The sequence below is a fragment of the Perissodus microlepis genome, chromosome 5 (assembly GCF_051167445.1).
Source record: "Perissodus microlepis isolate ML-2025 ecotype Zambia chromosome 5, ASM5116744v1, whole genome shotgun sequence".
Classification (NCBI taxonomy): Eukaryota; Metazoa; Chordata; class Actinopteri; order Cichliformes; family Cichlidae; genus Perissodus; species Perissodus microlepis.
Window position 1 is genome coordinate 33767051 of NC_140465.1, and position 26884 is coordinate 33793934.

General features: G+C 40.6%; 2 protein-coding genes across 5 annotated transcripts; both read left to right on the forward strand.

The window, feature by feature from the left end:
* Positions 1-12: 12 nt before the first annotated feature.
* Positions 13-8262, forward strand: sp1 (sp1 transcription factor). 4 transcript variants are annotated; one of them, XM_084929510.1, is made up of 6 exons: positions 13-147; positions 755-828; positions 2480-3875; positions 5058-5199; positions 5423-5616; positions 6346-8262. In XM_084929510.1, the coding sequence occupies exons 1-6, from the start codon at positions 141-143 to the stop codon at positions 6657-6659; spliced, it is 2127 nt and encodes a 708-aa protein (XP_084785636.1). In that variant the 5' UTR covers positions 13-140; the 3' UTR covers positions 6660-8262. The 4 variants fall into 4 exon arrangements, with proteins under 4 accessions (XP_084785636.1, XP_084785637.1, XP_084785638.1 ...); XM_084929511.1 differs by having other exon boundaries at positions 5426-5616; XM_084929512.1 differs by lacking the exon at positions 13-147 and adding an exon at positions 157-220.
* Positions 8263-14626: 6364 nt separating this feature from the next.
* On the forward strand, positions 14627-26858 carry LOC146387703 (serine hydroxymethyltransferase, mitochondrial-like). Its single transcript, XM_084929523.1, has 12 exons — positions 14627-14753; positions 18600-18791; positions 21439-21518; positions 22050-22250; positions 22367-22448; positions 22730-22852; positions 23241-23380; positions 23481-23643; positions 24058-24157; positions 24505-24660; positions 25213-25320; positions 25580-26858. The coding sequence occupies exons 1-12, from the start codon at positions 14721-14723 to the stop codon at positions 25705-25707; spliced, it is 1506 nt and encodes a 501-aa protein (XP_084785649.1). The 5' UTR covers positions 14627-14720; the 3' UTR covers positions 25708-26858.
* The last annotated feature ends 26 nt before the right edge of the window (positions 26859-26884 follow it).

The window sequence follows — 26884 nt, forward strand, 5'->3', positions numbered from 1 at the left end:
ACGTGGGCAGGCTGCCGCGTTCCTAAATCGAACGCACCCACCGTTCTCCTTCAAAGAAGGGGGGGCGTCAAGTTAGTGTGAAGTTGTGAAAAGTTGTCAAGCAGAAAAAAGAGCAGCGAAACTCCTCCCGTCTTCAAATTATGAGCAGTAAGTGAACTTTTTAAACTCACTGGCATGTTGTGGACGAACCGATAACTGAACAGTAAGGAGTAGAGTGGAAGTACGTTGTTTTCAATGTGTTCCGTGTCGTAAATGTGGCGTGTGGCGATAACTAAATGCCGAGTTGTTTTTTTAAAAAAGTGACCAACTAAGGTTACAAACCCGCTAATTTTTAAATACACGGCTAACAACAATAAACCAACTGGTCACCTGTAACTTTACTTTTGGACTTAAATTAATAGGTAAGCAGATAGTGTCACTTAACTCTGTGCAACTGATGTGAGCTCACAGCTAGTTGTACTTACAGCGGTGGCTGAAAACATTTCGTTCACTTCAGCTCATACTTTACTTGTGAGTTCACGTTAGCTTAGCATGTAGCTGGCCCTGTGAGCACTTAGATTTTCTTGCACTTCTTGTCTGAATCGCCCCACAGCGGCCCCGAAAAACACCCTTTTTATTGTGTGTTCGTGGCCTGTGCTGTTCCGTGTGTTCCGTCCTTTTTATTACACGCAGTAGTAAGTTTCGATGTGTGATGTTTTTTTTCTTGTGAAGTGCTTTAAGGAGATGTACTCTTACAAAAACTCTTCTTCCGCAGATCAGCAGCAGGGTGAAATGGCCGCTGTGGAGAGCGGTGGAGGCTTCAGTCAAAAGCGAAACGCAAATTCACAAGTAGGTTACGGGACACATCCACTGGAGATACTGCCAGAGTGAACTCATGTGCACTTCCCATCTGTTTGATCGCTTCTATGGCTCGTTTGTGTCGGGGTCTGTGAGGGTTGTTGATTTTCTCCCCAGAGCACATGTTACCGGGGTGGGGAATGGGCAGGTAAAAGTCGCCCACACGGGGTGTTCCCGTTAAACCCCGGCACTTCGTGTGTATTTCGCTCGGCCCATTTGGCTGGCCTTGGAGGGGGTGGCTAGCGGAGTGAGTCAGTTTATAGGGCAAACTAAAAGTGTGGGAGGGAGATGGGTGGGTTTGGGGGGAGGGGAAGCCAAGCCCGCCGCAACTCCACAAAAATGTGGTCCCTCCCATACCCCCTGCCCACACCCCCTCACCTATCTCTCTTTGATGCCCACTCCCCTGGAAAGGGCAAGAAAGTGGGTTAATTTTATTAATGAAGTTCTTGTTAGTAGTGGAGTGTGTATTTCTGACATCTTTAAATTAATCTACCACATCACTAGCGTTTTTTTAAATCGGAAAATTAATTTTGAAAATAACTTTTAATAGACATTTTAAACCATTTAATCTTGTATCGTAAATGCTTTGAATCATGTGCAAGGAAGGAAAAAATAAACTCTAAAAATTCACTCTGTAATTTGTAATTTTCTGATTGAAAGTAAGTTGGACAAAGTGGGACAATATTTACATTTTACTGTGTTACTGGGCTTTCCAAACCAGGCTACACTTCCTCTTGTTTAGGGGATGCCACAGCGAAATATCTACCACCATCTCAGCCCATCTCTAACATCCTCATCCTCTACCAACCCTCTGTATGTCCTCCTTCACTGAATCCATGAAGTCTTCTCTGTGGTCTTCCTCTTTTCCTCCTGCCTGGCAGCTCAGTCTTCAGCATCCTTTTCCAATATATCAATTTTTCCTCATCTGTGCATGTCCACCATCTTGGGCTCGCCTCTGTAACGTTCTCTCTCACTCCACCTGACTTTCCCCCAATATTATTTCTAAACCCATCCCTACTGGTCACGCCCAATGAAACTTGAAAGCTGCGTGCATACTAGAAGTGATTCGCAGTGTCCGGACGACTAGAAACCACAGAAAGTGGATGATATTCCACGGGTTCAGGTGACTATGAGCGAAATAACCGCAAGCAATAGGAAGTGGGTGGGACCTGAGGTAATCCACGGACAAGACTACAAGTGAAAGTGAAGAATGCAACTGATTGGCACATGACCTGATGGTAAATGCGTTAGAGAGTTACCTAGGCAACAGAAGCGTGGAATGTCCACAAGCGACCAGCCGTCCGCTTTAAAGCAGCGACAAGCGATTGACTTCCAGTGTGTATGCAGCTCTGCCACGTCCAGTCCCATCTTCTGCCTTTGAGTTAGCGGCACCATCTTCACTCTTGCTGCCATCCTTCTGTCACAAACCACCCCAGACACTCATCTCCACCTGCTCCACCCTGCCTGCACTCTCTTCTTCACCTAAACTTTATTATGTATTCTTTCAATCACATGCAAGTATCCAGCTTTACTTGAACATCCTGATATTTTGGCAGCTGTTACTTTTTTTTTTTTTGTAACTCTACATTGCATTTCTTATATTTCTACTTTCTAAGTACTCCTTCATTTATTCTTTTTCCAGGACTCACAGCAGCCATCACCACTCGCCTTGTTGGCAGCCACATGCAGTCGCATTGACACCCCAGGAGAGAACGATTCCCCTGCCGACCAGCACCAACAGAATCAGCAGCAACAACTTGACCTAAACCAGGCTGTTTTTACCTCCAGTGCCAACAGCTGGCAGGTAAACCCTCTGAGTGTTCAAGCATCCTCAGGCTCCAACACAGTCACCACAGATTCCTCAGGAGTGATGTCAGGAGGAGACCTCAACAAGAACAGGCAGGTGCTGTCGCCAGCTGTAAGCTCTCAGGGTCAGCAGCAGCAACAACAGCCCTTTGTAGTTGCTCAGGCGCCGTCAATGCAGGGTCAGCAGGTCCTTACCACTATATCAGGTGTGATGCCTAACATCCAGTACCAGGTCATTCCACAGTTTCAGACAGTGGATGGCCAGACGCTGCATTTTACACACGCTCAGCAGGAGTCTGCTGTGCCTGCCGCAGCAGGACCAGGACAGCAGTTTCAGATAGTGTCTTCTCCCAATGGCCAACAGATCATAACTGCGAGTAACAGAGCCGGTTCAGCAGGAAACATCATAACCATGCCCAGTCTCATTCAGGGAGCCATACCCATACAAAACATAAGTTTAGGCAATGGTTTGTTACAAAACCAGCCCCAGTTCTTGGCAAATATGCCTGTGTCTCTAAATGGAAACATCACTTTGTTACCCGTCACTGCTGGTGCTGCAGGGGGGGATACCAATGGTGGAGGAGAAGCAGTGGGAAACCAACTCATGCAGCAGCAGCAACAACAGCCAGTGTCTTCCAACAGCGAGTCCGGCTACATGACCAGTGCTTCCACTGTCACTACACAGACGACCTCTTCTTATGGAGTTACCCAAAAGCAGAACAGCAATGGAGCTGTGACAGGGACTTTTCAGCAAAACATGGCCTCTTCTCTGGGTGTCCCAATACAGCCAGACAACAGAGACAGGGGGCAGCCACAGCAAATCCTCATCCAGCCTCAGCAGGTTATCCAAGGTGGAGCGCAACTCCAAACCATCCAGGCCGGTACTGTTGCAGCCACAGGCGGTCAAGTGTTTACTCCAACACTCAGCCAGGAAGGGCTTCAAAATCTTCAAATCATGCCAAACACAGGGGCTATCCTGCTGCGCACCGTCGCCCCCAACGGCCAAGTGACCTGGCAGACCATTCAGATCCAGAATCCGACGGGAGCGCAGATCACACTGGCACCCGTGCAGTCCCTTCCCCAGCTCGGCCAGACTCAGGGAACAGCTGCAGCTGGAGGAGTACCCGTCAACACCGTGCAGATCCCAGGGATCCAGACCATAAATCTTAACAGCCTCGGGGGGTCCGGGCTGCAGATGCACCAGCTGCCCATCACCATCGCCAGCACAGCAGGTCAGCCAGTGGCCTGATTTTCATTAACTGTTAATATTCAGCGTTAAAATACATGCATAATATTTTCATCTATTATAACATGCAGGTTACTATATCAGCAGTTGGTGTGTTTAAGACCTGTTGATCTGACTTTCATTCGTATTAGATGTTTTTCTTTTTCTTTGGACCATTTAGTTTTCATAAATAATTTTAGATTCTATCTAAACACAAACAACTTTTTGTGTTTTGTTAGAATTTCCGTTTAATTGGTAGTTAAAGAACTTGGTGTACATGGTAATTGTAAAGTATGTGACTTGCAGTTGGGTTTAGTAAACAATGGTTACCCTGGAAGATTAGATTTACTTTCTGTTTTTCTTTCCCTCTTTATCTTGTATCTTTGGATTGATTCCTTCACCTCTTACCTACGTAGTGCATTATACTGGTTGAACCAGTCTGGCTTGTTCAGTGCTTTTCTGACCTCGTTAGGCCACTTCACATGTTTGTGTTCCTGTTAAAGCTTTTGTTTCCCCTCTGACCCTACGTACCTCCACGTGCTGGTCCCATTACATGCAATTGTGGGTCAGCCACGACTTCTCTGTTATAGCAAGGGTGTAACTGCACCCCTCCCTTCTTTTTTCTTTTTACCCCCTTTTTTTTTTTTCCAAGTTTGGCCATTGGCAGCTCCTCCCAGTATGTCTGCATGTTTGTTGGGCTAGATGTTATCAAATTCCCCTGTTTGTAAAGAATCGCTGAGTCTGTTAACAGTGTTGTGAAATCGTATGCCTCCCAGCAGTTACATTTGCAGCAGGCTTTGTTTAGACTTGTTTTAGTTAATGGCTCATTTTTCTACATTTTACTCTGTCATTAAAGTTACTTAAGTATAATGGATAAAGACCAGAGGACTAAAGTTGTCATTGTTACTGAAAATGTAGCTTATTTTTAGATAGTACAACTTTTTTTATACTAACATTGGATTAGTACTGTTTGTTTTGGTTTTATGTCAACAAGGAGCTATGAGAAGAAAGCGCATAGCTCTTCAACCCTATGGTTTTTGGATCAGAAATTATAGAGCTGTATTTTAGATCTCTAACGTGTAAAAATGTAACTGGTTTAAGCTTTTAGAGCAGCAGCTGTTTAATGAAACACTAGATAAACTTTGCATGTTATGTCAGACTTTAGCATTTTTCTTTTCCGTTGCTACAGGAGAGCAGCCGTTACAGACGGGTGGAGAAAGTTTGGATGAAAATACAGCTATGGATGAAGAGGATATAAGCCCACCACCTCAAGGGCGACGTAACCGTAGAGAAGCATGTACCTGCCCCTTCTGCAAGGATGGAGAAGGACGGTATGTTACAGAGCCCTGTTATGGCAGTCTTCCTGACTAAATTTTATTTTCCTTTTTACATGTATTTATTCAACAATCAGTCATTGTTGTTAGCTATAAAACTGAACTACACAAAAAAGTTGAAGCAAACTTGTTTTTTCACAATCTTTTAAACAGAGAACCATTTGAATATCTCTTGTTTTTAATTTCTCTCACGCTCATGATTTGTGGTTATTGCATCAAGCAGTGATCCGACTAAAAAGAAGCAGCACATATGTCACATCACTGGCTGCGGGAAGATCTACGGCAAGACATCCCACCTCAGAGCCCACCTTCGCTGGCACACGGGAGAGCGTCCCTTTGTCTGTACCTGGTCTTACTGCGGCAAACGATTTACCCGTTCAGATGAGCTTCAGCGCCATAAGAGGACACACACAGGTATAAGTGATAACTTAGTTTTATTGTATAAGTTTAACTGGTGTATTTTAGTTTCAGGCCCTGTTATTGTGCGGAGTCACTTGTCATGGCTTGCAGGAATGACTGAGTTGAACTGAGCCAACATTGTTTTATTATTAACAGCCCTGTTTTCCCAAATGTGTCTGCTGTGGGGAAAGTTCACTTTTATTCTTTAATGCGAAAACAGTGAAGATTAGAGGAATTCAGTGCAGCCTTTAACTATTCTAGATGTTACCTGAAGATGCACGTGAGTGCAGATATCCAACATTGATGCTAGAATACGGCAGGTGTAACAGTCGTGCCTCAAGGTGGCCTATCTCACAAAATGTGCTACAAGTTGGAAAATGTCCCAGAGTTCACTGTGTGAAAACCAAATAAGCTGATGTGTGATAGGTGTTTGCCACATTAAATGGGGTGTAATTTTACAGTGTACGCCAGCACCAGCATGCTTGATTGAATGGGTCAGTGTTTACCAGCATCAGTACAGGAGCACAGAGATTCCCAGAACACAGATAGTAACAGGTAGAAAAAGTTGAGATGTTTCTGGTTTAAACTTCTTTTTATTAAGAAGTGTAAGTGGTTGCTCACACAGACTGACTCCAATGGGTCAACTATTACCATATCTCAAATGGATCATTGACTGTGTAGCAAAAAGTCTGATATTATCACATGCATTTATTTATTTATTTATTTTGTTTACCTTTTCTTCAGGTGAGAAAAAGTTTGCGTGCACAGAATGTCCCAAACGCTTCATGCGCAGCGACCACCTCTCAAAGCACGTCAAGACCCATATGAACAAGAAACCGCCGACTGTTACCAGCAGCAACGCCGCCACCACAGTCTCACCTGACGCTGCTTCCCCTGCAGCAGGAACAGAAGCCGGCACCGGAGCGGTTTCAGCAAATGACCAGCACACCATCGTTACCATGGAAACCTTATCTGCAGAGAGCTTGGCTCGATTAGCCAGCAGTGGTATTAACATGATGCAGGTGGACCTTCACCAAATAAATGGCAATAGTTTCTAAATTGGTGGAGTAAAATGGCCTTGGTGGATATATTGTATTTGGACATTTGGGGCTTTAAAAAGGGCACCTTACTGCAGATGCAGAAGCTTTTAGAGGCTTCAGGCAGGAGAGGTGGTGACAGATGCAATGCAACAGACACTATAAATTTTGAGGACTGAGGGAGAAATATGTTTCCATCTCGTATTTGAGACCTTGGGCATTGAAGGCTCAGTTGGATTAAAATGTTAGACTAGAAAAATCACCATTTGATTTCCTTAAAATGGGAATGGTATTACACTAACATTTATCACACGTAAAGAACGGTCTTACTTGATAGTGGGATTGCAATAAAACACATAAGTCACCACACTTCATGTTGAATTTGTAGCTTATATTACGCTCTTTTTAATCTTATCTCTTCTTTAGCAAAGGGATAAATTCAGCCCCCCCACCCCACCCCATTGTTTGTTTTTGTTTGTTTGTTTTTTGTTTCTGAAGCTCTGTGCTTTGCCATTTTGCCATCCCTCCTCTCATAGATGCTTCCTTTCCCATCAGACTGGGCTCCTGTCTCACACATGCACCTCAGGCTAACTGACCACACATAAGATGAAAACAATCTTTAGCAGAACATATTCAGTTCTCAGATTGCAGTGCTGGGAGAACTGGATGTGTTCATAAACAGCAGTCTGATTGCCACGGGAATAATATTTAAATGATAGGAGGTGGACCAGGACATGTACACATGACATCAGAGCCAGAAGCACTAATCAGTGCAGTGTAAGGATGTAGCTATCAGAGCACTGAGAGTAACCCCAGCACACTTAAGCCATCATGCTTTGATATCTGTCATTAAAAAGCATTTTTTATGTAAATATGTATTTGGTTGTGTAAATGCTGCAGAAATTCTTAGTATAAGCAGGATTATCTTTCATGATTGCCTTTCAGATTTCTAAACCTTTCATGCACAATCAAGTTTAATATTGTTACTCCTACATTTATAAATGTATATGTAGATTAAATGTGTAAACCTCAGCCTTTCTGTCATAGAATAATGGATTCTATACAGTCCAGATCTTCCAGTACTTTATTTTCTTCCTGTGGTACTATTCTTCCTCAACACTTTTTCTTGCATTCAGTTCAGTTTCTTTCTTTGGGTTAACTATTGTTTCATCATATCTGCTCAGAGTGATGGATTTTGTAATAATTTCCAGACAGCGTAAATATGTAAGCTCAAAACCAAAGGTTCATACTCATTTTATAAACAAAACTTAAAAAAAAAAGTCTTTGGTCCATAAACTTTCTAATAATTTTTCTATTATAATGCACATGCTAAAGTTGTAACTGGAAAAAGTCCAGCTTGAGGCAAACCTTGAATTATTTTCCCTTTGTCCAAATAAGATGAAAAATGTACCAAGTCTTGTCATGAAAAGTTGTGCTTCCCTTAGCTATTGAAATGTTTTGTTTCTGCTTTGAGAAACAACATTTAAAAATTCTTTGCAACTCGAGATTAAGTCAATTGGGCAACAAGTGCTCTTATTTTTTGGCTCATTTTAAACAAGGGATTTTATATTGTTTGTATACAACTACTGCAAATGCCAACAGCTGGATTAAAATAGTAAATATACTTTGTCTCATTTCTTTGTATCAGTCCAACACACACACATACAGTTTGTCAAAAAACATTTCAAATTATGACTTAAATTTCACTTGGACATAAAGAATTACTGGACAAAAAATAATTTACAGAGAAAGTAAAACATTGAACAACGATTAAACCTTTGACTCCCTCTAGTGTTGGAATCACATGTCTACACATTGTCCGCCTTGGACTTGAGTTTGTTGCAGACTGCAAAGAGAAGTTATTATCTTGGATTAGACAGTGAAATCCTGTCTTTGATGGGACTTAAGCCCATCATTAAATCCCTTCACTGAACGATATGTGCTACTTGTCTTCAGAAAGCACTGCCATCCTTGCATGTGTTATTTCCAATATAAACAGGAGATAATTCAAATCCCTATTAGCATTGCAGGGAAGCAGTTTATACATTGCATAAAAAAGCTGGATATCTGTATTGATATGCCCTGGGTGATGCATCAGGAATGAAAGTTTGCCACATTATTTGATTAAAAAAAACAAAATTATCAAGCTACAGAGGGCTCAATATAAAGCCCCCCCACCCCCCCAAAAAAAAAATAAATTTTCATTTTGCCCACATTTCATTCCAGCAATTCAAAATAGTAATCAGTAGTTTGTAAGGACCCCACATGTTTGTATGCGTACCTGTCATTGGCCAGAAGATTTGCTGGCTTGATTGATGCATTCATCCTGGAGGAGCTACCTGAGCAACCTCTGTACGGTCCAGGTTGCCTCATGCTACCAGTGGTGACACAGACCCAAGCTAAAAGCAAAACTGGTGAAAAAACAGCCAGAAAAGATGAGGAGGGGAAAATGTCAGCGGCCTCCACTTGTGAAACCATTCCTGTATTGGGGGTTGTGTCTATGTTGCACAACTGGTGACCTGTTATAAATCTCATGAACACCCAAGCAGCTGAAACTGATCTGTGCTATGCCAGATCCATATCCCGGAGCTTTAACTGACTCAATTACATACTGTGATTAAAAATTAAAGGAACGTTTTCTTCTTTTACTATATTATCAAGCTACTAATTTACATTTATGGATTGTGTTAAATGTTAAAGTTCCTAAGTTTGGCTTATCTTATTATTATGTAAATACACTGCTCAAAAAATAAATAAATAAATAAATAAAGGGAACACAAAAATAAGACATCTTATATCTGAATGAATGAAATATTTATATGAAATACTTTGTTCTTTACATAGTTGAATCTGCGGCCAGCAAAATTAAAAGGTTTTTTTGGGGGGTTTTTTGTTTGTTTTTTTAAATGATCAATGGAAATCAAATTTAGCAACCCATGGAGGTCTGGATGTGGAGTCAAAATGAAAACAGAAAAAACACAATACAGGCTGATCCAACTTTGATATAAAGTCCATAAAACAAGTCAAAATGAGGCTCAGTCGTGTGTGTGGCCTCCACGTGCCTGTATGACCTCCCTACAATGCCTGAGCATACTCCAGATGAGGTGGCGGATGGTCTCCTGAGGGATCTCCGACCTGGACTAAAGCATCCACCAACTCATGGCCAGTCTGGTGTAACGTGGCATTGGTGGATGGAGCGAGACATGATGTCCCAGATGTGCTCAGTTGGATTCAGGTCCGGGGAACAGGCGGGCCAGTCCATACCATCAATGCCTTCGTCTCTCAAGAACTGCTGACACACTCCAGCCACATGAGGTCTCGCATTGTCTTGCAGGCCCAACTGCACCAGCATATGGTCTCATCAGGGGTCTGAGGATCTCATCTTCGTACCTAATGGCAGTCAGGCTACCTCTAGCAAGCACATGGAGGGCTGTGCGGTCCCCCAAAGAAATGCCACCCCACACCATTACTGACTCACTGCCAAACCAGTCATGCTGGAAGATGTTGCAGGCAGCAGAATATTCTCCATGCAGCCTCCAGACACCGTGGAGAACTGTCACATGTGCTCAATGTGTACCTGCTTTCATCTGTGAAGAGCACAGAGCGCCAGTGGCGAAGTTGCTAATCTTGGTGTTCTCTGGCAAATGCCAAACGTCCTGCACAGTGCTGGGCTGTAAGCACAACCCCCACCTGTGGACGTTGTGCCCTCATGGAGTCTGTTTCTGACTGTTTGAGCAGACACATGCACATTTGTGTCCTGCTGGAGGTCATTTTGCAGAGCTCTGGCAGTGCTCCTCCTGTTCCTCCTTGCACAAAGGCGGAGGTAGCGGTCCTGCTGGTTGGTTGTTGTCCTCCTATGGCCTCCTCCACGTCTCCTATTGTACTGGCCTGTCTCCTCTGCTCTCCATGCTCTGGACCTTTTTGCCCCAGTTCATTGATATGTCATCCTGGATGAGCTGCACTACCTGAGTCACTTGTGTGGGTTGTAGATTCCGTCTCATGCTGCCACTAGAGTGAAATCACCACCAGGATTCAATAATCACCAAAACATCAGACAGAAAACATAGTTACTGAGAAGTGGTCTGTGGTCACCACCTGCAGAACCACTCCTTTATTGGGGATGTCTTGCTAATTGCCTATAACTTCCAACTGTTGTCTGTTCCATTTGCACAACAGCATGTGAAACTGATTTTCATTCAGTGTTGCTTCCTAAGTGGAAGGTTTGATTTCACAGAAGTGTGATTGACTTGGAGTTACATTGTGTTGTTTAAGTGTTCCCTTTATTAATATTTTTTGAGCAGTGTTTTTATGCCTTTAAGAGCTGGACTTCAATGCCATCATTAAAGAAGTCACACATGCTCCGCTCGCTATATTTAGCAGACATAGATATTTTCAAAATGTAACGCTGAACTAGAAAAATTTGCATTTCCTGCGAAAATGCAGTGTGGATGCTTTAAAGCTGAAGCTGTCAGCAAAAACTAGCTGAAAAGGCTGAAAAGTTGCAGAAATTGTAAAAACTTTGCAGAAGCAAAGGAACTTTGCTAAAATGGAATAACTCAGCAGACCTGCAATATCTTAGAGGAAACATAATACTTGGCAGAAATGCAATAGCATAGCAGAACTTAGCAGAAATATTGTAACTTACCAGAAACATGATAACTTCTCAAAAATACAAGAATTTAGGATAAATAGTATAAGATAACAGAAAGAATATATTTAGCCAAAAATACTTAAACATTACAGAAACACTATGATTTAGAAAAATAGTACAACATAGCAGAAATACTTTGATTTACCAGAGACACTGTGATGAACTATGAATATTGTAATTTTAAATTAATACTATGTTTTAGCACAAATACTCTGGTTTAGCACAAACAGTATAACATAGCAGAAATACAATTATATAGCAGAAATGCTATATTTAGAAAGAAAAATATAATATAGTAGAAATACTTTGATTTAGCTTAAATACTACAATATAGCATAATAACAATGATTTAGAACAAATACTATGATTGAGCAGAATAGTAATAACTGAAGTAGAAATATTGGAAAAGTAAAATGGCAAGATGAAAAAAAAAACAACATGGTTAAGTTCCCTCAAAACTAATTGTTGTTCACCTGTGAAAAAAAAATAAAGAAATAAAAATAAATTAAAAAACAAGAAGGAACAGCCAACAGATACACATAAAATCAAATATGTATACACAAATGCACAGAGAGAGAGACACACGGAGGGTCTATGCCAGTCAACCAGTCTGAATATATTATATGTTTTTCCAACAATGAGATGCTGCCCTAAAGTGGGTCTCTCTCTCTCTCTCTCTCTCTGTTACACACACACACACACACACACACACACACACACACACACACACACACACACAGGGTGAGAGAAGTAAGTTTCTAGCTCAGTCAAGCAGCTTGGGAGCTGCTGAATTTGAATCCACCAATCAGAGAGCCTGTGCACTTTTTCCCACCAAAACAGGTGCACGCAGCACAGAGAGACACAGGATTTTTGCAGTCTATTTCTCATAGTGACGACTCCCCTCAAACAAATGACCATAATTTCCTAACCGTAGGGGCTAGAACGGTCATTCTTACACCGTTTTGTTCAGAAGAGATTGGGGAATCTTCAAGTGTTGACAATTTATCATTAAAATATGAATTTTTAGAGATATATGACATGGATGACTTGTTGACTTAGAAGCCACGAATTCCCCAATATGCAAATTTGAATGCCTCAGCCCACATATATGATTGGCTGGCTGGGAAGCCGTGCAGGCCCTGATTTGAAAATTTGAATGTCTCAGTCCTCACAGAGGATTGGCTGCCTGGGGACCTGGCAGAAATATATAGAAATAGTATGATTAAGCATAAATACTACATTTAGTAGAAATACTATGTTTTAGCACAAATACTATAAAAAGAAGAAATACTATAATTTAGCAGAAATACTATATTAAGCACAAATACTATAAAAAGCAGAAATACTATATTAAGCAATATAAATATCCTATAAAAATCCTATAAAAAGCAAAAATACTGTACTATGATTTGGTAGAAAAACTATAATTAATCAGAAATACTATATTTGGCACAAATCTTATAAAATAGCAGAAATAGTATGATTTAGCACAATAGTAATAACTTAAACAGAAAAATTGGAAAAGCAAAATGGACAGCTGAAAAAATGCTGAACATGCTGAGGGTCCCTCAAATATACTTGTTAAATCAAAAAAATATATAACAGCCACACAATCACAAATATGTACACATAAGGAAACACACATGCACAGAGAGAGACACACACAAGATCCAATTCAGTCAACCAGTCTAAATATATTGAATTTGAATCTTACAATGAGATCATCCCATAAAAAGGCTTTCTCTCTCTCTCTCTGTCACACACACACAGGGTGAGAGAAGTAAGTTTCTAGGTCAAAGCCTGGGAGCTGCTGAATTTGAATCCACCAATCAGAGAGGCTGTGTACTTTTTCCCGCCAAAACAGGTGCACGCAGCACAGAGAGACACAGGATTTTTGCAGTTTATTTCTCATAATGACGACTCCCCTCAAACAAATGACCATAATTTCCTAACCGTAGGGGCTAGAACGGTCATTCTTACACCGTTTTGTTCAGAAGAGATGGGGGAATCTTCCAGTGTTGACAATTTATCATTAAAATATGAATTATTAAAGATATTTGACTTCTAATGCACCATAACTGAGTAGAGGCGAAGCAAAAACTGCCTTGACCTGCCCTCAAACAACGCTTTGTAACTCTAAACCTATTTGGAGTATCGATATCATTCTTTCACCGTAAGAGACAGCAGGCTTTGGTGAACAGTCATGGAAATTTTCAGGTCTCTGTGGAAATCCATCAAAAAGATATGACGAGAGAAAAAAGTGGTTCATTTCCAGAGTTTGAAATCTGAAGAAATCTGAAGAAATCTGAGCGAAGGACGAATTTCCTACCCTCAAACAAGTCTAACTCATTTCAGAACGGTAATAGGTGAGAAAATAATTCTTGAATTGTGAGCGTCAGGAGTGTCTGAAGATATACTGGGACAAGCCTTATGTCTTAACTTCACTTCGTTAAGGAGATATGACGATTCGAATATGCCTCTCATTACAGAAATCAAGTGGTGATTTTGAACAAGCTCTCCATTGACTTTCTATGGAGAGTTTTGCGACTTTGTGTTGGTCTGAGGAGATTTGCCAAAATTCTATAAATCCCACAACAATGATAGTGACATTTTCGGAAAGCCAGCAAAAATACCTACGTTTTGATGTATAATTTGTGGAAGTTGAGTGAAAATTGAACAAGTAGCAAGAAGTTGTTCGGACATGAAGAGAAGACTGCAAAACCTTCAGTGGCACACTGGAAGCCAAGTGCATAGCAACCATAACAACGCATGTATTTTGTGAAAAATCACAATTTTGCAACTGAAAACTTTAAGAGGCATAAAAGTAAAACGGTAAAAGATTTGAAAAAGCTGATTTATACCTGAATAGCCCAATAATTTGAGAACATTTTAAAGTTTGAATGGTTGTTCTACGTGAAAATATGAGGAAGTAGTTAAGTTTCAAAAACAAGCAAATTTTAGCAGAATTGCAGAAGTTTCCCATTCATTTCAATGGGACAAATTAAGCTTAATATTTTAAAAAGTATAATAGTGAAAAATACCAAAAGTCATAGCACACATTAGCAGAAATAGCAGAATAGTTTAAAATTTGAACGGTGAAAATCGGCTGAAAATTGTGGAAGTAGTTAAGTGCCAAAAAGTGTACGGAAGTCCCAAGAGGAACTCAATAGTGTGGATGCTTAAAGCATCCACACAATAAGAGAAACCTAACCTGAAACGGACAGAGTGTGTACAAGCAAAGAAACAGCAGAGTGAGCGCTGCAGGGACATCGCTAGTTCATGTGTCGTCCTCAAAACGATGTGCCTACACTTCCCATCGACCCCTTCGGTAGGACGAGCGTAACCAACCGTCTCTCAAACAGCCTTTTCGACCGTACCAGCTGTGTGTGCGCTGCTGTGCTGCTTCTTCGTCTGGTCTTACACCTGGAAACATGCTGCTATTCGCCCTGAGACAGCTCACACGGGTAACTGTGCCGTTAAATATATTTCTACGCTGTTTTGCCCCCGGTGTTGTTTTCTGTTGGGTTACTAAGCTCGTATTTCTGCGTGGTTGGCTGTTTGCTAACGACAGAGTTTACTCTTTACCAATTCACAGGCTTGGTGGGGTTATGTTTCTTACTGCAGCTCAAGTGTGCAGTTTATATTTAGCGAATGCAACAAACCGCTAGCTGTTTTCTTTCTGTCCTTTATGCATTTCATTTATGGAAACTCGAGGCTTGTTGCTCGCCACCAGGAAGCTAGCTGCCAGTGGTTAAGTTCGGTGGACGCAGCTGGGTCCACGTGATGATGCAACAGCGACTGCTCAGTTTCATCATGTTGAAAAACTGCAACAAACTACAGGGATGAAAAGTGTATGATTTTTAATAAGGGGACACATGAACCATATTTAAAGATATGATATTCAGTGAGAGCGTGTGCGGCAGGGATGTGTTTTCATGCTTAGAGTTGTTGATGCGTGGCATACATGTGTGTTTTTGTGTTATCCGCACAGCTTGATAGATGATCAGAAGGGAAGAATGCATGCAGTGGTGTTGAATCGTGTATCGTCTGCCTTTGAAATGGAATAAGAGTTTAAATAATATATGCTATAGATATAAATATAAAAAACAAATTAGGTTTTGATCATGAAAAAAGATGCTGAATACTTAATTTTAAAGCCACACTTTGTTTAATTTATTTTGGAGTATTATATTCATATCAACAAGCTTTGAAAATAATCCAGTGTATTCAAAGCTAGTTCAGTATGTTTGGAAAGTCATAATAAATATAAATATAAACCCTGGTGACCTACTTTTGTAAGGTGTTGTTTTGGCCTACTTGAAGAAGTTGAGGGGCACACTGTAGGTTTGGTAGCTTTGTCTGTTAGTGTTACACCACTTTATCCAAAAGGGAAAAAGCTGTAGGTGTTTTTAGCTGGTTAATGAGTGGCTTTCATGCTGACAGGGCCTTTAATAAAGTCGAGTGAAGTCGAGCCCTGATCCCGATAACAGTTTGCAGATAATGCAAGCACAGGTTAACGGATGATAATATTCAACACTTGAAGAAGCTGGTTTTAGTCCAAATAATGTTCAAAGTGCTAAATGGGCCACCAAATGTTCTACACGGGGGTAATTATGTAACACACATGGGTGTTTTGTCCACCTTGAAAAGTAACAGTCATTGTTTCAGTCACACCAGCAGCTGTTTGACTCTTTATCCTCATCAGTATTTACTGCTGTCATAAATACTTTACAAAAATGTTATCACAAGCTTGGTATTTAAAATACAAAAAGAGGATACAAACTAAACATGCTAAACTGTAACATAATCAGGATAAAAAAGATCAGATAAAAAAAAAAAACATATACAAATGTAAATTAATAAGGAGACAGGATCCAGATATTTGGTGTAGATTAAAAATGAAGCTAAATGGTTTAAAAATATCATTATAAATTCACCAAAAGTTTAGTGCTGAGTAACATTTTATAAATGAGTAATTATTTTATCAAGAGTCCCAGGTTTTCAATGAACAGGAAAAAAGATTTTTCCAAGCTTAGTACGGACTTCCAGTGAATTACATTGATATGAACAAGTTTGGGATGCCCCAGATACAGGCGTGGTTTAAAACGTCCTAATAATGTATTGACAATAACATACAGCTATCTATATCATCTGTTGTTATTTTATCTGGTTGAGCTGTTTGTTTTTTTTCCTCCCCCATAAAAGATGCAGTGATGAGCGCTATAAAAATCAGCAGTAATAAACCTGACTGCAGAATAGTAAACTGTATCCAAGGGCTTAAGAGTGGAGGCAGAGGCATGCTTATAAATCACACCACCATAATCCAACACGGGGAAAATAAGCTTTTCATGTAGATTTTGGCTCCTTTTATGAACAAGAAATCAGGTTTTTGTCTTAATTTCTTAAAGATTGCCTTTGTAACGTTCCAGTGCAAATTTATCATATATTCAAATTAAAATCGGGTCATTGAACAGTGAGGACAGTGTACTAGACTTCCACATTCCCAAAGTTGATTGGGTATGCTGAAAAACTGAATCACATACTGAACGCATAAACTTTCATGTAGTTTCTCAGAAAGTTTGAGTCTAAATCTCATGTTTTCAGAGCTGGTTTTAAAAGTCGCTGCTGTTGGTGTTTGACGTTTTTCATGAAACTGAGTGGTTCACACGCACTCACGCTGTTCTTGTTGAATTTAATTATTTTGGTGTGCATCTTGATTAAAGTTTTAATGGACTCACAGGACAGGGTTTGTCTTGTGGTCAGGGCATGTGATTTCAAATTGAAAAATATTTCTGTGTGTGCTTTTTTTGCTACACTTGACTTTTTCAGAGGATAGCATTGAGATTCGTCCACGATGACGTCTTTCTGTCACGGAAATTTATTTTGTGATTTAAGCATTTTAAAGTTTTTCCGAGGATTTAAATCCTAAAACTAATCTGCTCTTTGCTTCCTAAAATATAACAGGACATTGGAGTAAAGGAACATCTTGGAAGGTTCTTAGTATCACTCCATTTGTGATTCTGAATGAGAGTGGCTTCCTGATGTGAAGTGTGACGCTTATTTTGAGCGACGAAAATTAATAAAATATAATTTTATTATAATATTTCAAGATCACAATAACCTTCCAATTTCGAACTAACAACAACAAACTAACACTGATAAAATACAGGGGTTGCTGACCACTGGTCTAGCCAGTACCAGTAGCTTGAGCTGGGGAATCTAAAACTCAAATCCCTGAGAGCTAAATAAAGCTCCCCACTCTTCTGATTAACACATTTATACAACTAGATGGCTCTATATAAGTAAAAATATTCAACAAATCCTTTGTATCCTAAAACAAACTAAAGTAAACATTCTTATGGTAAAAGAAACCCCTCCTCTTGGTTTAACCTGATCATGTCAGACATGACATCATAAGTACTTTGAAAATCAGGAAATGCTGGATGGGCCATTCCCCACACCTGACATACATGAAGACTGAAAACAAAAATGCAACGCAAGTAATCACAAATGACTTAATTCTGCAACATCTCACATGATGAAGCATGGTCAGTCCAGATTAGATAAGCAGGAAGTGCTGAATCTGTTCTCTATATTCCTTCTGCTGGTACACTGAGGCTGTAAAAGTCGGTCCCAGTTTATAGAAGTGCTGATAGAGGCATAATTGAACAACCATGCTGATTATTGATATCACGAAAACACACCAGCTTCTAATTATACCAGGCTGCATTAGAGTGTAAGGGAAGCACAGTAGTTGAAAGGAGGCAAATGTCTCCTTTTTTGTACAGGACAAATTAGGATGACACTTTAAATATATGAAATGATCAAATAAATGGTTTAGAGAATTGATGTTCTTTGTAATAGGACAGCTAGCAGCAATGTGGTGACCAAAAACTGACAAATGTCCATGAAAATATAGCAACTTTAGGAGATGACAGGGACTTTAACTGCACCATGATCTGTGGTTACCAATTCAAACTAATTTGATTTCTCAACTTTGAGATGATAAGCTTTCAGCAGACTACAAAGAGAACGACATGATTAGGTGGGAAATATACAATAGTTGTACCTGGAAATCCAATACAACCATCTGTTAGCTGCAGGATGATTGACACACACACACACACGCACACTCTCACACTCTGGCAACTCATGTTAGTCCTTATGACCCACTTTGGTGCAATGACACAGTTTTAGAAAACATTTCTACTGTAACTGCGATATCTGTGTAAAGCTGACAAACTCTAAATCAAACCTTTTCCTTTCTGTATTTTCTTTCCTCATATTCCCAACTTGTCTTCCACCCACAGCCGCTGTGCCAGCGAGTCCCTGCTTGTCTCAGTGCACGTGCCCACCAGTCTCACGCTGCCACCCGTGCAGCGGATGAAGATCGTCCTTGGACGGGTCAGGAGAGCCTGGCTCAGGATGACCCCGAGATGTGGAATCTGCTGCAGAAGGAGAAGGACAGGCAGTGCCGTGGTTTGGAGCTCATTGCATCTGAGGTACTAGATCTTAGAAATGTAAATTTAAGTGCTTTTGTATAAGCCATTTTTTAAATTTTGCTTTTAGTGTATATTTAGTTAACAAATTATAGTGGGGATTAGGTCTGGGCCATATCATGCCGTTCACGGTAATACCGGTATAACGTTAGGCAACGATAAGAAAAGGAAATATCGCGATAGAATATGGGTAAAACGTGCATGCGCAGTGCCTTTGTTTTCATACGCACATGGTGGAAAAAGCATGGCGGCGACGGAGAATGAGAAGGGCAAAAGCGGATCATTGAATGAAACGGATGAAGCACAATTGGTTTGTAAAAATGCTGCAACTTCAGTGGTGTGGAACTGGTTTGGTGTTTGTCCGTCAGATACACACCAAAGCACAATTTTTGGTAGAGCATGTAAGCGGGCCGCCGTTATTACCGAACTGATTTTATGTGGTACACAGCGCTCAAAAATCTGTCAAAAATGTTGTAGTGCGACTTTGCTAAGCTACGAAGCCGCACCGCTTGATTGTCGGAGCACTGCGGCTACCGTAGTCAGGAGCCTCGTGGAGTGATACGTACTGTGCTTCAACATAATATTACTGTATGTGTATAACCTCTTTAAGTTTTGCGGATATTATACATGGTTATGCTCAGGATATGTCATCCAATTTCCACTGGAAATTACTTTTGGCTAAACTGTCAGCAAGGAATTTGCGTTTGCACTGTTAAATTTTTATATAACTTTAATGCACATAAAAAACAGCTGCCTGTTTAAGTGAAAATACATTGATGGGGTTTTTTGCACTAGTAAACTTGTGGAGTTTTTAAGTATTTTGTCTCGCGTCAATTATATCGTCAGTTATATCGTTATTGCAAATTTTCAAAAATATATACCATATTGCCCTGCCCTAGTGGGGATGGAATAGGCTGCACAATAAGTAGATTAACATGAATATAAACATACATTGAAAGTCAGAATAAGTCGGCACACACCTTTTATGTTAATGCAGAAATGGTTTTGTTAGGAATAAATTCATATCCAGCTTCCTGTTAATTCATTATTCACTCACTGAGGAACTGCCCACAGTAGGCTGGAAGTCATTCAGACTCGACTTCTTTAATAGTAAAAACACTTATAAGAAACTCTGCTTGTTGTAAGCAAGACTAGCTCAGTTATCAGAAAGATTTGGGCAGCTCTTTGTTTTCATTCCAAGGCTGGATGGTGTGAAACGAAACATTTTACTATTCAGAAGAGCAGACGAGGTTTTATCTTCTGCTGTTCCTTCTCTGTCCTCCTGTTTCTTCTTCGCCACAGTTCAGTGGAGTATGTCAGCCCCCTCTCAACACAAAGCCTGACCACTCTAGTGTGAGATAAAGCTGATATCGTCATTCTGCCTCCTCCCCAGCCCACTCTGCAAGTCACATCACAGTACAGCTCAGACAGACATTCCTTCGATGAGAAGACGTACAGTTTTCCACATGTGTACACACAATATATGCACAGCAGTTGGCGTGACAGACGGATGCAGTAGAAAGCTGTTAGCTTCCAGGTGAAGCATTAGCATAACAACACACCACGACCACCACCCCATTCAGAGAGGCAGAATTCAGACTTTATTTATCTGTGTTCATTTTATGTCAGATCCTGTTACTGACAAGTGTGACGATATGCAAGAGAGACATGTTACACAGCCAGGGCTGCAACTACTGTGGCGAAGAAGAAACAGCAGAAGATAAAACCTTGTCTGTTCTTTTGAATAGTAACGTTTTTATTTCACACCAAGCAGTTTATTTGAATCAGCCCTGCTTTTATCGTTTGTTCTACCAGTGAGAAGTGAGGTGCTGTTCATATCATCCACTGACAACAGTTTTATCAAGTTTTACTTTATCAGCATTTTTGTTTAAATTGGAGCTCACATTGTGCCTGCAGTAGCCACACATACATTTTTGTATTTTAGACAACCAAATCTGTCATATTTATGGCTGTTTTGGACCTCTGAATTTGGTAAAGCTTTCACTATTTCAGTTAGGCCTGAAAAAGATGGAATCCAATTAAGTCTGCAACTTGTTCTGTTTGGTGCTGTTTGTTTTGGCTGTACGGGGGCACAAGGACACCCTGGCAGCTCAGACACAGTGTTAACTTGTCAAGTGAGTACACGTAGGAGGAAATGTATGAAAGTCTGTGTGAGAATGTCAGAACTGGATGAGCATGTTTGCAGGTAAATCTGGGTCTTGTAGTTTTAATAACACACATTGACCCATGAATAGAAACTCCCAGGAAAAACAAACCAAAATAATCTGAGCTATACTTCCATGGGAGGTGAAGAAAAAATGGATCATTTGATTAAAAAAACTAAACAAAAACCTTTTTCTGCAGATATTAATATAATAATATCCACCCATCCATTTTCTTCCTCTTGTTCAGTTCAGACTTGTGGAGAGGCGGAGCCAATCTGAGCTACCGTAGGATGTGAGAGACAGCCTGGACAGAGCTCTGCCAGTCTGTCGTAGGGCTAACACAGAGAGACAGTATTACACTGATTGCTTTTAATCAGGGGAGAATTTTCCACCATCACTTCGCAGACTTTAATTTGCTGTCCTTGTCCCATCTGTCCACTCGTGCCATTAATCTGAGTGTTCGCTTGTGTGTGTTTTCATTGCAGAATTTCTGCAGCCGCGCTGCTCTGGAAGCTCTCGGCTCCTGTCTTAACAACAAATACTCTGAAGGCTACCCAGGAAAAAGGTAGGTTTTTATTCAGCTACACCTCTGTTTATTAACATGGTTGATATTATTTTCAGTTAATGAATTTTCTGTTATTTCCTTCAGATAAGTAATGACTGCACTTAAAGGCTTTGCTTATACCGATGAGTCTACGCTATGGAGGAAATATTTTACCATAATGTACACCTAGTACATAATGTAGTGTTGATTTTTTTCCCCCAATATGTTCTACCTGCTCAATCTCAAGCAACAGACAAATAGACAGCAAGTAGCTGGCGATTGTTGTTGGGTGTATAAGCAGTTTTCATCGGGAGCTGACTGTAACAAAAACACACATAAGACTGAACACTGGATTTACATCTATCAGAGTTGAATGATATTTATTTTCTGTGTTTGCTGGGAATGCACATAAACAACAGTTCGCCACATTGGCCTAAAAGGAACTATTGTGCGTTGTGGCCAAACAATTAATCACTGTAGGTTTAAATTCTAACAAAAAGCTGAAATTAGCAGGTTATTCACAGTAGTTCATGTTTCCATCTCCACCCTCAGGTATTATGGTGGAGCAGAAGTGGTTGACCAAATTGAGCTGCTCTGTCAGAAGCGAGCTCTGGAGGCCTTTGACCTGGATCCAGCTCAGTGGGGCGTCAACGTCCAACCGTACTCTGGCTCTCCTGCCAACTTTGCCAGTTACACCGCTGTACTCAATCCCCACGATCGTATCATGGGCCTGGACCTGCCTGATGGTGGACAGTTAGTATTCATTGTTGCTGTATTTTTGCTGTATCCCCCCCCTTTTTTTAAATTCATAAATCTGATTTTTCTGTTTTATTCTTTATGTATATATTGTTTGTTTTTTTTTACTCCAGTCTGACTCACGGCTACATGTCTGATGTGAAAAGAATCTCTGCAACCTCAATCTACTTTGAGTCAATGCCTTACAAGCTAAATGTAAGTAGAAAAGCTTTCTACTGATATCTACTGACACCTGTTTATACCAGTGTAGAATGATTAGCTGGGATATACTGATGTATTTTTTTATGTCTTATCAATGTCAGTGCGAGAAGTCTTCCAAAAGTCAATAAGCCAGCAAATACTAAGAAAGTCAAGTTTTCAGTATGTTACAGTAAGATGTTTATAACGGTTCAGTGCTGTCCTTCCAAAATGTATTTTCTCAAACGTAATTATTGACCGGCCAAGGCCATTTCCTCTATCTTCCTTCTTTACTGCAGACTGCAACAGGACTTATAGACTATGACCAGATGGAGATGACGGCCAAGCTGTTCCGGCCCAAGCTCATCATCGCTGGCACCAGTGCCTATGCCCGGCTCATTGACTATGCCTGCATCAAGAAGGTGCACGGAGAACTCTCTGCATTCACAGCTCACCCCGTGTTCACCCCGTCTTTTTCTGTTCTGTTGTGTGCTTCACTTTTCTTCTTCTTGTTATCCTGTATCAAAAGGATGGATCAGCTTTGTGTTTGTATTTAAAACTTAATCAGCTTTTTTTGAGGTGACAGCTTGGTCCTCTGTCACCTTAAAATAGAGGACAAATGTATAAGAAGGGCCAAAAACCATCTGAATCTAATGCAGATGGAAAAGAGAATGTATTTTCACCTCACCTTTTAGGGCTAATTAAACGCTTTTGTAAACCACAGGAACAATGGAACTTTCCTGCCACATGTGTATACATGTTGGTCTTAATTTTATAACTGTTCTCTCCTCCTGCCTCTTTTTCTTCCAGCTGTGCACCAACATCAATGCCTACCTGCTTGCTGACATGGCTCATATTAGTGGCCTGGTGGCAGCCAAAGCCATCCCCTCACCCTTTGAACATGCTGACCTGGTCACCTCCACCACGCACAAGTCCCTCCGTGGAGCAAGGTAAGGTCAAACTGTAAGAGACACGGGTGGGAACAAAAATCAAATTGCTGAGTAAAAATTGTAAAATTGCTTCATCAGTAAAAGATTCTGTTCTGTCCAGGGCTGGTCTCATCTTCTATCGGAAGGGTGTTCGCTCAGTTGACAAAAAGGGAAAGGAAATCATGTACGACCTCGAGGAAAGGGTCAACTTTTCCGTCTTCCCCTCCCTGCAGGGTGGACCTCATAACCATGCCATTGCTGGTGTAGCAGTGGCACTCAGACAGGTCTGCACAACACACAAATACCGAACTGCAAACTTGGATCTGTTGGTGTTTTGTTTTCAAGACTTAAAGCTGAGGAGCTTAAGAACATGTTGCATAAACTTCAGTCAGTAAAGGCAATAGTGCAGGGGTAGACAACTCCAGGCCTCGAGGGCAGTGTCCTGCAGGTTTTAGATGTGTCCTTGATCCAACACAGCTGATTCAAATGGCCAAATTTCCTCCTCAACATGTCCTGAAGTTCTCCAGAGGCCTGGCAATGAATTAATCATATCATTCAGGTGTGTTGACTCAGGGTGATATCTAAAACCTGCAGGACATCGGCCATCGAGGCCTGGAGTTGTCTACCCCTGGAGTAGAGTATTACAGAGCCAAATGTAAAGGCTAACTTACTGTACACTTTTGGTTCTGTGTGTCCAGGCACAGTCTCCCCTGTTTAAGGAGTATATTGACCAGGTGCTAAAGAATGCCAAGGCTATGGCTGCAGCTCTTCTCAGCAAAGGCTACACTCTGGTATCAGGTAATCTAGAATGCACTTCTTTACTCAGCACGGAGCATTTAACACTGGAAATTCATATAAAATGTCCTGTAACAAAATGTAAATTACACAGCAAGAAAAAAAGCACAAATCCAAAAATGTTTTTTTGTTGTTTGTTTTGATGTATAGCCTTCAGTTGATATACTCTGCTCACTCTGCAGTGTGTACATACTCCTTTCTTTAATCCCTTAAATATTTTCAGCCAAATAACTGGTAAGAGTGGAAGATCGTTACAGTAAAACACATTCCTAGCGTATTTTTCCCCTTAATCTCGTGTAATGTACGGATGACTTATTTTCCTCCTATTTATTGAAAACTGGATGTTCCAGGTGGGACCGACAACCACCTGGTCCTTGTGGACCTGCGGCCTAAGGGTATTGATGGTGCTCGAGCTGAGAGGGTACTCGAGCTTGCGTCAATCACCGCCAATAAGAATACCTGCCCCGGAGACAAGAGCGCCCTGACGCCTGGCGGCCTCAGACTTGGTGAGAAACAGCTTCACATCACGCTGTGTTTGCTGGACACACACCAGGAGGTGGTCATACTTATTAAGGATTAGAAACCACGTGCTTCCCTGTATATTCATTTGAAATCTTAATTTAAATCTCCCCCATCTCAAGTCAAGTGGCTTTATCATCATTCCAACCATGTGCAGTGGTACAGTACACAGTGAAACGAGACAACGTTCCTCCAAGGCCATGGTGCTACATATGACATATAACAGACAATCAACACAGGACTACATAAAGTGCAATGTGCAAAGACAGTGCAACACCAGACAGAACAGAACGATACAGACACAACAGTGCAATACAATTCCTTGATCTGATGTGGTGATCGGTTGTAGTTTTGACACATCTCAAGCCTGTATACGTTATTTACTGACCTTTTAAAAAGCTCCCACTCTATGCTATTTTTTAAAAAGACTATATAGCCAAATTAGGGGGAAAACACAAGAAGAGGAATTAAAAGACCTAAACTGGAAAAGAACAATGGGAAGTGTATTTCAAGCTAAGTGATGTGTTCTTCTCTGTCAGGTGCTCCAGCCCTGACCTCGAGACAGTTCAAAGAAGCTGACTTTGTGCAAGTTGTCGAGTTCATGGATGAGGGTTTCAAGATTGCCTTGGATGTCAAGAAAAAGACAGGTGAGCCTGCTGTGAGGAGGGGGGCAGATTAATCTGTAGCTCAGTGGATGCCTAAAACATGTTTAAATTCTTTTTACCAAAGCACAGTTTGAAACTGTTCATTATTAACTGTAATAGCATTAGTGAATTTATAAAGTCAAATATAGTGCACGGTCTTTAAAATTGCTGCATGAGAGAAGACAAAATGCCCAGTGGTAGTGAAACAGAGGAAGCTAAGAATAAACATCTGAGCATTTCTCTTTTCTGTTGTTGTTTGCAGGAAAGCTCCAGGACTTCAAGAACTTCCTTCTTCAGGACCCAGAAACGGTGGCTCGCATCGCAGATCTGCGCCACCGTGTTGAAGCTTTTGCCAGGCCCTTTCCCATGCCAGGGTTCTCTGACCATTAGCCCACTGTGGACCCACGGGTCTATCACAGCCAGATGGCAGGGCAGAAGTGTGGCTGGAGCCTGTGAACTGAAATGGCTTGAGTTCACTTTTCCAATCATAAATGGGAAATAATTTTTTATACTGCTTTGCAGTCACGAGTCATCTGTTTGGGTAAAAACATAGCTTCTATGTTGAGTTAAATAAACAATCAAATGTGACAGATTTTCTAGAGCAGAACAACATATTTTCTATTTTGTGTGTGTGAAGATTTTCTTCTTCACATGATTTCTTAACAAAAGTGTGTGGAAAAAAAAAATTAGCAACAGTCAGTGTCACAGTCTGTGACTTGGTAAGTGCATGATTAGCTACTGTAATAAGATGCACGGAGTCTTACTTCATTTGAGAGTCTTAACTAACGTCACTAATGTAATTTCAATGTGAACGGGTGTGCTGGACTTTTTTGTGGAAAAGAGGGGATCAAAAATTACACCAAGATCTTAATATATTTTAATATACTATATCTTAAATATGCAACACTACAAACTGCTTTTATAATAAGTTTGAGATGCACGTTGTCGTCTTTTGGCACTGCTTTTCTTCCAGCATATCATAGACGCAGGTTAAAATTTCTCTATTTTATTATGTCAGAATAATTCTAAATAACCAAATGGAATCGTAAATAGCATTCCGTATTAAGTCATACCTTTGGTCTGTTTACAAAGAAATCTTTTCTATGTGTTATTTAAAAAGTATTAATTATCATGTCATTTCAATCCATTTTCCTTTATTTTATTACAAGAAGGATTTTGTACTGCTGATATGTGGTTGTTGTTTTTTTCCACTGTGGCTTTTGTGTGATGTAAAGTGAGAAACTGAAAATCAAGCTGCTTCAGACTACGCAGTTGCACATTTGGTTTAAAGACTGTTCTCAGTACAGTGAGAAGAAACGAGTTGTCTCGTTCAACAATTAAGAACCGGATGTTAGAAATTACGTGGTACTTTTTCTTTGAACAAATGCAAATAAATGATCCACGTCACAATTCAGCCAAAATACATTTTACTGCAGTGTTCCCAAATCTCTGATCTTTGCTGTACACAAAGGTTTGAACCAACCTTTTACACATTTTACAAATTTTATTAGTGTCATTCTAATAAAGTCCAGTAATGAAAACGGGGTCAGTGTTGTCATTAATATTT

Coding starts and splice junctions, on each gene's coding strand:
- sp1 (XM_084929510.1), top strand. Junction 829..2,479: donor AGCGAAACGCAAATTCACAA/GTAGGTTACGGG, acceptor TTCTTTTTCCAG/GACTCACAGCAGCCATCACC. Junction 5,200..5,422: donor TGCAAGGATGGAGAAGGACG/GTATGTTACAGA, acceptor TATTGCATCAAG/CAGTGATCCGACTAAAAAGA.
- LOC146387703 (XM_084929523.1), top strand. CDS start 14,721: ATGCTGCTATTCGCCCTGAGACAGCTCACACGG. Junction 18,792..21,438: donor TGGAGCTCATTGCATCTGAG/GTACTAGATCTT, acceptor TTTTCATTGCAG/AATTTCTGCAGCCGCGCTGC. Junction 24,661..25,212: donor GCCTGGCGGCCTCAGACTTG/GTGAGAAACAGC, acceptor CTTCTCTGTCAG/GTGCTCCAGCCCTGACCTCG.